Source organism: Fundulus heteroclitus, chromosome 3 (genome assembly GCF_011125445.2).
Source record: "Fundulus heteroclitus isolate FHET01 chromosome 3, MU-UCD_Fhet_4.1, whole genome shotgun sequence".
In the NCBI taxonomy this organism is placed as follows: domain Eukaryota; kingdom Metazoa; phylum Chordata; class Actinopteri; order Cyprinodontiformes; family Fundulidae; genus Fundulus; species Fundulus heteroclitus.
In genome coordinates, this window is record NC_046363.1 from 31,221,362 (window position 1) to 31,236,011 (window position 14,650).

The following is a 14,650-nucleotide window of genomic DNA, read 5'->3' on the forward strand; positions in this document are numbered from 1 at the left end:
GTTCTGTGTGCACACTGACATCAGAACTGCTACGAGAAGGAAGCGGTGCTGAGGCCTGAAAACAACCAGGTCATCAATCTCACCACGCGCTACACCTGGTCAGGATGTGCGGTAAGAACATGCAAATACTGTACCTATGCACTTCTGTGCTGATGAGTGAAATGAAATGGTTTTAAAACATGGAAAAAAGTGTTTAACGCCAGGATATGTTCTATTTCGTGAATTAAATTAACCTCTGATGCCTCTCTTTTATTATGAGATAGTGAAACAAATTTTTGCCTTTTCTCTTGCCTGTTCTTTTAAAATGGAAAACAGCACTGACATATGTAAAATAGAAAAACAATAAACTGAGATGAAGATGTAGAGGTGAGAGTTAATGGTCCATAATGTGTTTTCATAACAATCCACCAATTTACATATTTTCATTGCTGATCCCAACAGATCTTTGTGCCTCGTAATTTCTTTTTTTCATTATTATTATTCTGTTTTTAACAACCTGGTTATTTATTACATTAAGAGGTGTAAGTGCCAGGGTGATTTTGGCGAGGGGATCTTTTCAGGCTATAACAGGGTGTGAAATCTGCTTGCACGCTCGATATCTCCGGTTCTTACTCTCGTGTGACGAGTCGGCATGTCTCTAAGGTAAAAATGTGCCGGCCCTTTTGAAATAACAGCATCCTTTTTGCATCACCAGACGCTCTGCATTTCTTTCCTCCTCCCAGGTGGAGGACGACGGGAACGAGGAGGTTCTGAGCTGCGTGGGGGGTCGCAGTTTCCGCTCGGTGAGGGAGAGGTGGTGGTACATCGCTCTCAGCAAGTGTGGGGTAAGTTGGTGCAGACCTCCAACCCTGAATTTAACAAGGCTGAGTTTACTGTCAGGCAGTGGATATGGTGACAGACTTGGAGGGCTCTTGAGCAAGAAGCCCACCCATGTATTCACTAAGTGACTCTGTTGTTTTATTCTCTTCAAAGAAACTGTTATAATCAGTGTCTGAAGGCTGATAACTTGATAGGAAATCAACTAGTTACCTTTATTAATTAGCTGTCAAATCAGATTTATATCCATCTTTTAGTTTGTTTTTTTCCTAGATGAAGAGATGAATACAAAACATTTCAGTAGAGCCAGATCTTTAAATGGGAAAGCTCGGGCAAAAATATATTCAGTTTAACCCAAAAAAGCCGTATTGAACCTTAATTTTATTTCTAATACTACGTCCTTGTAAATTTTAGTTGGACTTAGGCACAGTGCTTGCCTCAGTATATCTATTCTCATTTGAATAAATTGACCAAAAGCGACCAGACTCGAACCTGTGGCTTTCAGTGGATATCAAAATTATAACTCTTTCAGATTGGTCCCTTTTAGAAACGGTCTATTACAAACAGCCATATCTCACCTCACTGAAACATGGCCTGCAGTAGTAAAGTCCTGTGCAAGAATTTTACTACCGACTGTTTCAAAAATTTCAATAATGTTTCAAATTTCAATGTAATACTTAAAGAAAATAATAACCAATTAAAAGAATTTTCACACACTTAACTGCACCGCAGAAAAAAAACACGTTGTTGACAGATATGAGTACATATCAGATATTCAAGTGCAACTAAATGCTGTGCAAAATAATTTACGTGCACAAAACCTGAGCTATGAAGCACACCCGGGGTTCATCCCTCCCTTTACTTGTTTAACCAATATCTCATACATCAAACAGCAACATGAAGTGCTTAGAGCAGCACCGTTTACTGATGGGGCTACGTGGTTAAACTGCACTGGATAAGAATTTTATTTTATTATCACCATGTGTTACCGTAGTGAAATAAACATTTTGAGCCAGACATCAGCTCAGGATTCACACAAACAATATATACAGGTAGACACAACAGACATAGTATTTACACCTCCCCCCCTTTTTTTAAAGTATGTATAGAGATGAAGTCAGTCAGTTGGCTGGACTGGCCAAACACACTTCCTGAGAAACCCAAGCGTGCAAGATAGTCTTTAGGGTCTGCTAAGATTCGTGCCGAGTTCCAAAATCCAATCCTTTTTGAACAATATGATTTACACTGTTGCATGAATTAGTCACTCAAAGCTTCTTTAATGATACATTCATGACAGCAGTACATTCTGTGCAGTAAACTTAAACCTTCATATACAGAACTGTACAATTAAAAATTCCTGATAGGTTTAGACTGTGCAATATGCATTCACAGTAATGTTATTGGGATGTGTAACAGACTTCAGTCTTCTCAGCAGGGGCGATGGCCCTCACTGCTTTTGTGAATAAGCTGTTTTTGAGTCTGTTCATCTTGGATTTAATGTTCCTGAAATATTTACCTGATGGAAGAGGGGCAAACAGTGCATAGCCCGGGTGTGTGGGATCAGTGGCAATGCATTTTACCTTTTTCTGGAGCCGGGTTTAGTTTTTGTAGATGGCATCCCACAATTCCCTGTGCTGTCCTCACCACACATGCTAGATCCTTACTCTCCTGTGTTTTTTATTTGTTTTTTTTAGCTCCCATACCGCACAGTTATGCTGAGACATAAAACGCTCTCTATGGTTGCAATGTGAAAGTTTTTTAGCAGCTTAGTGGAAAGTTCAGTTCGTTTCAGTTTCTGGAGGAAGAAGAGCCGTTGTTGGGCCTTCTTCACCAGTTGGGATTTGTTTACAGACCAAGAGAGGTCGAAGGAGATGTGAATGCCCAGAAACCTAATGCTGTCCACAGGCTCCACCACCTCCCCCTGTATGCAGAGAGGAGCGTGTTCAGACCTCCTGGACCTCCTGGAGTCCACTATTGGTCTTACTGGTGTTCAGGATGAGGTTGTACCTGGAGCACCACTGTGTGAGATTGCGGATCTTCCTCTATAGTGGGTCTGATTGTTGTTAGAAATGAGACCCACCGCAGTGGTGCCATCTGCAAACTTTACAGCAGTGTTTGTGGGGTAGACAGCAGAACAGTCATGGGTGAAGAGAGCAGGGCTGAGGACACAACCCTGCGGTGTTCCAATGTTGAGGATCAGTGGGGCAGATGTGTTTCCCTTTCCTTACCACCAGGGGCCTGTTGGTGAGGAAGTCACTGATCCAGGAGAAGAGCAGTCATGGTTGGTGATGACCTCAGGTAGGCAGGGACCATGGAGAGCTGCATGGAGAGCTCATAGATATCCAGGAGAACCAAGCTGCAAGTTGGTCAGCACATGATTTTAGTGCCCTACCTGACACCATGTCTGGACCTGCAGCTATGTGACCTGCAGATAACATGAGGGTGTAAACTTTAAAGGGCCTATATCATGCAAAATCAACCTTTTTGTGCCTTCATCAAAATCATGCCCAGATTGTTTTGCTACATGAAATGGCTGACCTGACCCCACTTGGGGAGAGGCTGCGTCGCAACTGAGTGCAAGCATATTTCTTTCATGTTGGAAAAATGGCACCAGAAAACAACTAATATTTCATAACAAATGAATATTTCATAGTGCAAAGGGCAATATTTGATTATATATATGCCTGTAGGTGACTTTGGAAGGCTTAAAAAACACAATATAGAACCTTTTAAAGTAATTATTACCACTGAGCCCCAATATTTAAAACCCAAAGTCAGAACATATGCGGTGACATGATACTTCCTGACAAGGTGAGAGGATAAACAGCTTGGCATGTGATTGTACCCTGTGTTGCCATGCCAGGGTTTTTCATTTAATTAAGAAAGTTTTTCTGTTTTAAACTTCTACTTAATTTCTCATTTATGTAACACTCAGACTGGGTGATGAGGCATATTAGGAAAAATACATTTAACATAAATGGATAGGATGCAAAGTCCCATTGGCACTAAAATGCAGTTACTGTAATGACTGCATAATAGCTGTTAAGGAAATTTCTGGAGAATAAAATGTACTCGTACTAATTTCTTTAACCAACAGAAGACAAGGTTTTATGTTCTCAGGGTCTGCCAGTAGAGATAGGGGAATGGGAAAATACAAAATTAAAAGATCCCAATTTATTAAGGATTTCTTCCTTTTTTTTGATATGCAGATTAAAACTCTAACCCAAACCAAGTATTGTCAGGTAGGCAAGGAAAGAGCAGTGGCATCATTGTCATGATAGAGTTGGATAAGATAAGATAAGAAATTCCTTTATTTGGAAATTCAGGTGGTATAGTGGCAAAGACACAGACAAGAGATTAATCTCTTGTCTGTTTTAGTCATGCAAAAAAACAAGTTAATCTAATCTGGAGTTAGTTCTAAGGCAACAGAGAATTAGTTTATCAGAAAGACCAACATAAAAGTAAAAGTAAATCCCAGAGTAAGTATTGCACAGTTATAGATAATATAGCATAATCGGGTAAAAAAAAAAAGATGAAATGTGAAATATTTGAAATTTCTGCAGTATAAGGTATATATGAAAAAGCAAGACTGGTAACAGGAGGTTGAACACTTAAATAACTGCATCAAAGATACCTGTTCTGTTAAATACAGAAGTTGTGAATTTTTTTTCCAAGATGGTTGCATTAAAAGTATAATGTACATCATCAGTGTAGCTGCTGTTTTACTTACACTGCTTATTTAAACAAGCCACCCTTTTCCTCATCTGTACAGCCTGTTCTGCCAACACATCAAAAAACTACACCTGCTATAGGAAAATATCAGGATAATATGTAACTGTAATGCTACTGGTGGAAAAATTGTGATATCGATTACAGTTAACCCACATTTTTCTGGCTCTTTGCTCTCTTTACCATTGCATATCATCCCCACCACTCTTTATGAGCTTGACTATCTCAGTCATTAAAAACATGCGACAGGTATGGGAATTATATTTCTGATATTTCTATATACTTTGCTTCCAGGAGTCAGACTTGTAATATTTTAGTGTCCTTGGTCAGTGGTTCATGTTGTTTTTTTTACAACTTTGGTTAATTTATTTTTCATTTTCTGTCCTTTTTTTTTTTACCTGACTATAACAGCACAGTGCCTGCATAAAAATGAGGAATGAGCACAGGGGGAGAAAAGATGAAATTTTAGGCAGAAAAAATATGTCCAGCAGATGATCTGCCTTTACGATGTCTATGAAAAACACTGTGACCTATAGCATCTTCGGAACTGTCCTCTATGTCAGGTGTGTATTAATCTACAGTCATATTCAGTAAATTAAAAACTGTGTTTCAATGAGGCTCATTTATAAGATTGAAAGTACCATTTAAAAATAACAACCTCTAAGCAGGTAATAAACATACTTTTCATGTAGCCCACATTTCTGTAATAAAAAAACTTTTTTTATTAGTCTGATGTAATACTCTGATCTTGAATGTTATTTTTTTATTAGCTCTAAGCTGAAAATCATCACTATTAACTGAAGTAGAGTCCTGAAAAAATCAGTATGTGTGTAATTAATCAAAATGATTACATACTGACATAAATTACCCTTTTCAATAATAATCTGATTTATTGAATGGGTCTGTACTGCAGAGAGAATATGTTCAACAAACTGAATTGGCATATAAAGTGGGAATTCATGACACTTGAAATATAATAACTGATATTTGCAATGTGATAAAGATAAGGTACATATTTTCAATATATTGCACAACCTAAGTGAGAATTATCTGATCCTGACAAAGAGTTTGAGAGATGCATCAGTTTTTGCATTCGTAATTAGTTTAAATAGCTTATTTTCAAAGATAAAAATCATAAATCAATAAAGTTATTAATGCAATAATAGAACAAGAACACAAAGAAAAAAAATCAACAAAACAAATTGCTATTTTGAAAAGGACAAATGAAAACATATATTGTAAAAATTAACTACAAGCTTTTCTGAATAAAGGTTTTATTTAACCTGGAAAGCCAGATTGATAATGTGTAGCACTCGGTTTAGTTCTCAATCTGGGTCTGCTCCCATCGAATCCGTTCAGGGGAAGGAGGGACATTCAGCAGAACTTTCTGAGGTGATTGGGCAACACCTAATGCCCGCCTACCAAAGTTTGGTTTTAGCCAATCACAATAGGTAAAAATGCATTCAGAATGCATAAAGCACTTCTTACTGTTCTTCATTCAATGACTGAACCATGGATTCTGACAGAACAGATGTGACAGCAGCAGCTACGCCTGCGTCCTCCTGCGCTGCCATGTTTATGTAGGTTCGGCTGTGGAATCGTCAGCTCACGCTTTCGTTACAGCTGTATGTCCCGCCTTAAACCATAATACTGCAACGTGATTGGCTGACTCGTGCTGGGTCGCTTCTCGAACAGATGGGGTGGGAGTAGGACAAGATGGATTCTCGTGTGTTTGTGAATGCACAAATACCGCGAGAATTCAGCTTACAAGCAAGGTTAGGTTTCATCTGCATTTTAAAGGAATCAAAGTTATCAATAAAACCTAAAAACAAGGGAAGTGTGTTCCTCAGTTGCAATTGCTGAAAGAAGAAATCTCCATGAGATTTAAAATTGATCTGGAGAATTAACATTCTCTAGTTAACAGACCTGAGAATCAAAGTTGAAGTGCAAGAATTTAGGGTATTCAGATGAAACAAGGAGGTTGACCAGGCATAGACAATCAAGACTGGTTGTTCACATGCAAAAGAGGACCATCAGGCTACCCATCGATAGTTTATATTAATGAAGTATACATGGCAAAAAAAGGGTAGGTTCTAAAATTGAACCTTGAAGGTCTACATAAAATTCCAGGTTTTTGGCTCGTCACGCTTTGTAACCACTTTGTTTATCCTGTAGTAACATCTGCCTTAAACTATATTGGAAATTTTCCCAGATTTCTATGGAAAAATGGGAACAAAAATGTATTAGCTAACAGACTTTTATGGCCTGAAAGTAATGTGGCTAGAAAAAAACAAGCAAACATCTGAAGATAGTTGGCTACTTCACCAAAAATGTCTGAAAAAAACCCGCCTGAGTCCAAAGCAAAATGTTGAACCATCTTCAGAAATCCTGATTATGTTTTGCTCAAAACTTCTGCGATTTGCAAGATATTCTGCATCACAGGTGTTGAACTCCATTCCTTTGGGCCCAGTGTCCTTCAGCTTTTAGCAGTGTCTCTGCTTCAATGCATCTTAATCAAATATTGAATCATAAAAGTGGATTGCGTGCTCAGGAAGCAATTTGGCCATTTGGACCAGGGACAAAACGAAAATTTGCAGGACACCAGCTCTCAAGGACTGGAGTTTGACTCCCCTGTTCTACAGAGTTCCCTAGAAGCAAAATGTAAAAACGAAGAATGGCCCCAGGCCTGTGCACAGTGTTATAGCAAACCTTCCCTCTCCTAATATGTTTCAACTGATGTTACATCTGATTCTTTATCTGTCTTACCTTACTCTCCTGTATATTGCATTGCTTCCTGCAGCGGAGTCCAGAGAATCTTAATGTGCAACCGTTGCTGAACTGCTGAGCACGCCCTCCGATGACTCCTCTGTAGACTATTGATTAGCTTCTTTAAGAACTGTGGATCTTTGTTTTGTTTTTGATTGGAGTTAATGATGTGCAGGAAAAAGGGAAACAAGGTGGTAGCTAAAGTGTTTGTTGATGGACATCTGTACCTGGGTTTTCATACAGATTTTATAGAAACGATGACCTTTAGATGATGATAGTGCCGTGATGATACATCCTTCATTGTTCAGAAAGCCCTCGGTGAAAGACAGGATAGAGGTGTGTGTTTTCATGCTGTTGCCGTTGGGTTATGTTTATGTTTTTGGGGTTTTATGACAGTGTGAAAAGTTAAATGTCTGCCCATATCAGTGTTTAGCCGTCTGACTTATTGTTATACTGGTATCTTGCACCAAATTGCTTGTGTAATAAGTGCGAGGACTCGTGCCCTTGAATCCTTTTTTTGGAAGGTTGTTTTTGAACACGCTGGCAGAGAGGGGGAGTGATTAGAATGGATGCTTCCTGCAGAGTGTGGTTTAGTGTCATGCCAGCGTCTGCTGAAAGACACACTGCCTAATGCTGCTGGATTTGAGTATAAAAGCTAATCTTGGCTCCCATAGACATATGCACGCTGCGTCCGGTGGCCAATTTCCACCCCTCATCTCGCGCCGTTTGCCTCCCCGCTTCCGTTCGGCCTTCACACGTCTTCATCTTCTCTCCTGCTGTCGCTCACAATCTTTGGCAATGTCCCGCTCTCTTTCAACTCTGCGCCACCGAGATGTGACACGCTCCGCACCATTTCATGTCTGTTTACCTCTGCATCTCTTTCTTTCCTCCCCCATCAGCATGTGCCTAATTGTGCTTCTCCATCTCCCTTTCTTACCTGTCTCATTTCTCTACCTATTGCCCATCTGATGCATTTTTCTTGACACTTTCATATTTTTTCCCTTTCAATTTTTATTTCCTTGTTATCCAGGTCTACTTTCATGTGCTTTCCATCTCAGGGTAGTGGGATTTAATCCATATCAGCCGACCCTACAAAGGTTTGAAGAGCAGCAGAGGTCGATTTGCTCTGAGTTTCTTTGCTTGCATGATGCTGTAAAATGTGAGGCTGGTCTTCTGTAAAAATTTCCAGTGCTTTCCACTTGATATACATAGTAGGGGACGTTGAGGACACAATTATTAACCAAATACCAGCAAATGGACAAATATTCTTTCAGTATTTCTATTTTAATGCATCAATAAAAATGCAAATACATAGAATAAACTGTAATATGATTTTAAACATGTTAAAAGTTATAAAGTTATTTAGATATGGCATCTGTGTTTTTTTTTTTGTAATGAAGCAAAATTTAGGTTTTTGGTTATGATTATTGTATGCAAAAGCCTTGGGTTTCAGTTTTAATACAAATAACAGTGTTTCACTTTTTTTGGTTTGTTTGTTTAGTTAGCCCTGACTGAAATAAAACCAAGGAAAGTACCAATTACAGATTTGATTCCTTTAAACGTAGTAATCCTTTCTACTGAAGTATAGTGAAATAAATAAATAAGGACCCCTTTTCATAAAACTGTTTTGATGGATCACTTGTTAGCAGAATAAATTAATTAGACCTTTTTTTAATGCTGTGCAGCTCAGCCGTTTTCAGAATGTTTGGCCTTCTGGTCTTTCATACAGAAATCCAATAAACACCTTTGAAACGCTGCTGTCGGGATCAGCTGGTCTAAGCTATTGTAGGGAACTAAAGAAGAGCTGAAATCTGAGCAGCTGGTAATTTGTTCAGGAAAAAAAAATTCTGAAAAAAAATATGTCCATAATTTCACAGCTGCCAACTTGGCTAATTCACTCGTCTAGACATTGAGATTGTCATAAAAAGCCAACACAGCTGCTGCAACACAGTTGTAGGCTATATCTCACACAAAGACCTCCAACACTCTCGTACCGGAGAGCATCGTTGCTCTGTGCCAGATGGGGAGCCAGTTTGGATCTGAAACGCTGCGTTCAGAATGGTAATAAATTAGAAATAATAACAGGAGTAGTTGACACAGTTGCAAACCTCCTGGGAGATTGATTTAACCGTTGAGGAAAAGAAGATACTTTGATTTATTTTAGACTGTGTTTGCTCACGGTGAGCACAGAAAAAAACTGCCTTAATTGTGCTTCAAGAAAACAAATGGTGTTACAATTAAAGAAGATAGAAACCTGCAGGTAGTTTTTAATGGTTTGTCTGTCATATTTTAGAAATAAGTAGCTGTAATTTTGCACCACTTCAGTAGGAAAGATAGTGCTAGTCATGAACGGAAGGCAACAATGAGCGAATATTTGCTTTAATAACTATTTAAAGTATCGTCAAAACATTATGACTAATTAAAGCTTTAACTATGATATCACTATAAAACGAGTTTTATGGCACGCTCACTGTTTAATTGTTTTAATTGTATCATTGTATTTTTTCATGGATTTTATTTAAAACTGAAAAATTGTCAGTACTCCTACTGCTGCTAAACTAATTTGCCACATTATCATAAAAAATATGTCTAACATTTATTATTTTGGCACATAGACTCAAGCAAAATTAAAGAATTAAAGCACCACTATTTGTTTCAAGTTTAAAATACCTTTTATGCAGAATATTTTATGTTGGTTCAATATAGAGGAACACGGAGTGAAACAGACGGGTTTTAGTGTTTTAGTTGGGTTATCTGTTCATGTAGCCAGCCTGCTGTTTGCTGCTTAATCTACCAGACTTTCTTAATAGGAGTGATGGATAGCACTCCTTTACATTCCATGATTTTTTTTTTCTTTTTTGTAATTGAGGAGAAAAGGAAATATAGTTTTGTTTTACTTCCAGCCAGCTGACCAACATTGCTCTGTACTATTATTTGGCATCTGATGAACAGGACTTTGGAACATTGAGAGAAACTCACAGAAAATGTTAGCAGTTTTGACAAGGGAACTTTTTATAATCTTGGGGTACATTTTATATTGAAAACCAGCCCATTATTAGTCCCTCATTTTCTGTTAAATAGAAAATAAAATCTCTACAGCATGTAACTTTGCCATGGTTGTGTTGCGCAGTTCTGTTTTTCACTGAGGGTATTTCTCTGTTTATCCGAACTTGTTGTTGAAGCCCTTCGGGGGCCTTTGCAAAGCCGCAACCCCAAACAGTTTCAGGAAGAGTGAGAGCACCAACAACAGCGAGGAAGGCTTTATCACCTGCACCAGTTTCTGACCTCATCTAATCCTTTCCTGGCAGGGGAAGGAGCAGCTTCCTGCAGCCAGGGGCACAAACCCAGTGGAAAACCTTTGTACGTAGGAAAGCCTGGTGGATGAGCCAATTAAATCGCAATGAACTTTTTTCAGTTGCAGCAAGATAAATTTTATATTTTTTGTCTTCATATAATGATATCAACATTCAGAACATCTAGCATGTGACTGATCTCTGAAGAAAATGCTGTTGGATATTAGATTCTTATTTTTTACCCTATAAAAGTTTACTTTTTGATCTCCCCCCCCCCCCCCCAAAAAAAGGAACCAAAAAAAAACCCAACAAACAAAAACAAAACAAGGCTAGCTATTTTGCTATTCTTGATTGAGACTAGACCTTTCTATTGATTTTTTTTAGAAGTCCACTAAGACTCTCTGGGTAAACATTTCATGTTTGACAAAAAACAAAAAAAACAAAAAAAAAACAGAAACTACACCTGGAGATGAAATATGACATAAAAAATCCTTATAAACCAATTAAGTGGTTGAATTAACATATAAGGTTCAGGCGTTTGAACAAAACGACGGGGAATATTGTATAAGGTGTGTTTGAAACAAATACCCGGACATTTTAATTAATTTGCCTTGTCCTTGTGATGAATGCATGTATAATGGTGCATTGTTGCTTAAAGCAGTCTGTTGTCTTACAATGTGATTTTTTTTTTTTAGCTCTTTCGTGCGGTAATAATACTTTGGCATCGCCATCCTCTGTTGGGATGTCAGGTGTTCGCTGCTGTGCAAACTTAGCTGCACAGAGCTGTAATCTTCTAAAGCAATAATATCAAAATTCCTCTTTAAGTGCACTTACCGTGCAACCCAGGAGGTATAGCCCTGCAGATTTCTGTGTGAGCAAACCTACAGCAGCTGATATCAGTACAGTCAATCAGGAACCTTTTATTCCTGAAGCCAGCCGTCAGCTTCAAACACATCCTGTGACTCTGTCCGTCCCGCAGAGAGCGCTCCCGCTGAGAAATGCCACCTCTCTCCACATCATTCCATCTCCCATACTTCCATCTTCTCTGTGCATTTACTCACCCTCTCTTTCCACTTTTATTTTAAACTTTCTCCACATCTATCACTTTCTTTATCTCTGTCTCCTTGCTCTTTACGTCTGTATTGATTTTGTGGCAGTGCACGCTCCATGCTTCTTGCCCTTTTTCACGGAGGGAGTGAAATGGAGTCTCAGTCTGCCAAATGAAATCAAAGTCTTTTTTTTTTCTTCCCCTCCCTCCCTCTGTTCCTTCGCTCCATTGCAACAAGCGCGAACTCCATCAGCTTTGAACTTGCGTGTGTGAAATGAGCTCTCTTTGCTCTGATTGTCATCTCATCTCTGTGCCCTTTCTCTTGTTCTTTGCTCCCCATCGCCTTTTTTTTTCTCACCTCCCAGGTTTAATTCAGTTTGATGTTTTTTCTTTTCGTTACTGTCAGAAATAACACTATTCCGGCAGCATTTTCCTTTGATAAATGTGTTATTTTCTCCACGGTGTTTGTCTCTTTTTTTTTTTTTTTTTGCATGTGTACAAAATTGTTTTCACACTTCTATATATTTTAACATTTCAGTGGAGAAAACTAGTAAAATAGTCACACCTAAATATAACAATGAACTTTAAAAATAAAGGGTTCCACAATATGAAAGGTTAAAAAGCAAGTAAGCTAACTAAAATGAAGCAGCTCTGATCCAGTTCTTCTCATCTGGGTCATGTTCACATTGGTAACAGCCTACATTCCTGTTTGTTCTTTGTGTAGCAACTTTTTTTCTCCCCCTTGGAGATCTCAGGGTGTTTCTAGGCGTGCTAGGAGACTCACTGACTACATAACTGAGCAGATAAATCAACAGCCTTATCCTCCTTGAGGGAAATCTGAATGTTTCTTTCATGTAGCATGAAATGTTGGAAGAAATGTTCATTTAAAGTTTTTTTTCTGGTTTTTGGGAGGGGGATACCCATATACCTGTCTATAAGTAAACTATAGCAATGTGCTGTACATTTAGCATAGAGACATTTATTTTTCTGTCACATTGCAATCTGCTATGGACAATAGTGGAAAAAGCCAGCAACAAGGTTTTTTTTTGTTTTTTTTAAATGATTAATGAGCGGTTTACTGATGAATTGGCTGCTTTGTGGGTACAAGGGTTGTCACAGAGATATTTTGAGGCATATTTTGAGATATTTTGAGGCATGAGCAAAAATAGTTTTAGATAATTTAAAGCACACAACCTGCATATATAAAAACCTGTTATCTCATTACTGAAAAAAACAAAACAGATCCTGATGCATGAGAATGAGACGGCTTGCTGTGTTCTGTGGTGTTGTGGTGACCATTACAGCTGTATTTGTATTATTATTTTTAGTTTGTTTTGATTTTTGCGATGGGATTCACAGCCATTCTTCTTTTGGAGGGAAGCTATGCTTTCAGGGAGTGTTTTTTTTTTTTGTCTTTTAAGAGCTGTAGTTTCTTGATCTGCAGCGATGTTTATGTAGATGTTGTGTAAGCATAATCTCTGTTAAAGGTTACAATCAAAACCATATGCTAATATACCACATTTTTAGGGTAATGCAGTACTAAAGGGCATATATCATATTTTAGATTCAGAAAATCTAAAACCTTGAAAATATGAGACATAAATGAGTCCCATTAAAACTTTCCAGTGTTTTTCAAAGCAGATAAGTAATTATAAAACACACTTGTCTGTAACAAAAAAGGCTCTTTAGGTAACACTCACCAAAACATGAAGGCAGTACCATATGTGGATGATGCCGTATCCTCTGTGGCACCGTTCTCTAGAAATCTCTCACAGTAATCACACAAGATATGTTTTTTCTTGAAAACCAAACAGACAGAGAAACAGCCTGATAAATACCTGACTGCTTATTGGCAGCACAGAAAAACCATGGAATGGGAATTTTTGCTCCAAAGGTAATCTGTGCAGGAAACATGGGTGAGTTCTGTGTAACTGAAGAGATTTTTTCTTACATACCAAAACGGTGTCTCCATTGGCAACGCTTTTTGTCTAGGATTATGAAACATGTTGATGGGAACTGTGCTGTGTGACAGACCGTATCCTCAGAAAATGACTGTAGTGCAATACACCCCTCAGGAGTAAGACATGGAATGACTATGTAGAGAAAATTAGATTTACACGATCGCCACATTACTCAATTATATAATAAATTGAAGATTTTTATACTCATCAGCAAATAAATGCTGGTCAGAAACATTGCGGGAAGTTCTGAATTCTGCCAGAAGTTGTTTTTTTGAATAACAGTTTTATCACAAGTGATAATTTGCCAGAATGGTGAATTACAAGCAGACTGAGTTGTGACAGGTGAGCTTTTAAATCCCTCCATGCCGGTTTGTTAGGTATCCAACATACAGTTATATTTAATAAATTAGAATATGTGCTTAGATGAGCCTCATTTTGCCAGATTATTTACCTTTTTAAAAATAACCCTTTAGCAGGTATTAAATATACTTTTCGATTAAGTCCACATTTCTATGTTAACATTTTTATTTATTGGTCTGATCAAATAGTCTAGTCTTAAATGTTTTGTATTCATTAACTGGAAGTGAAATATTATCATAATCAACAAAAATAAAAGTTTAAAAACATTGGTCTGTGAGTAATTAATAATAATAATGTGTTTCTCTCACTGAATTTTACTTAAATAAATCCACTTTTCAATATTTAAATTTATTGAACAGCTTTCAATATGTTAGAATATTGTGCAGCTTTCACGGAATATTTATCCTCACTTCACCTTCTTTAGCGGAAAGATCACCATGTAAATCTTCACTTTATGAACACGTATTAGGAGCTGCAGACTTTGCCATTATTAATATTTTACGTTTTTTTATTATTGTTTTTCCTATTTCTCAATGTCAGTCATGGAAATAAGAATTACTATAGTGAGCTACGAGACTTATTAAAATTTAAACAGAAAAGTGGGACAAATTACAGATGCCTTTTATAAATAAACACTTTTAATGATCCAAATTGTAATTCAAAAGTCCTAATTCTAC

At 37.7% G+C, this 14,650-nt stretch overlaps 1 protein-coding gene across 1 annotated transcript in view; it reads left to right on the forward strand.

Annotated features, from left to right (window-relative positions):
* Positions 1-14,650, forward strand: part of tmem145 (transmembrane protein 145) — a gene marked incomplete in the record, with an annotated part of 57,098 nt that overhangs the window by 14,857 nt on the left and 27,591 nt on the right. Inside the window, 2 exon segments of the mRNA XM_036135204.1 lie at positions 25-111; positions 723-824. Of these exon segments, the coding sequence (XP_035991097.1) occupies positions 25-111; positions 723-824 (189 nt within the window).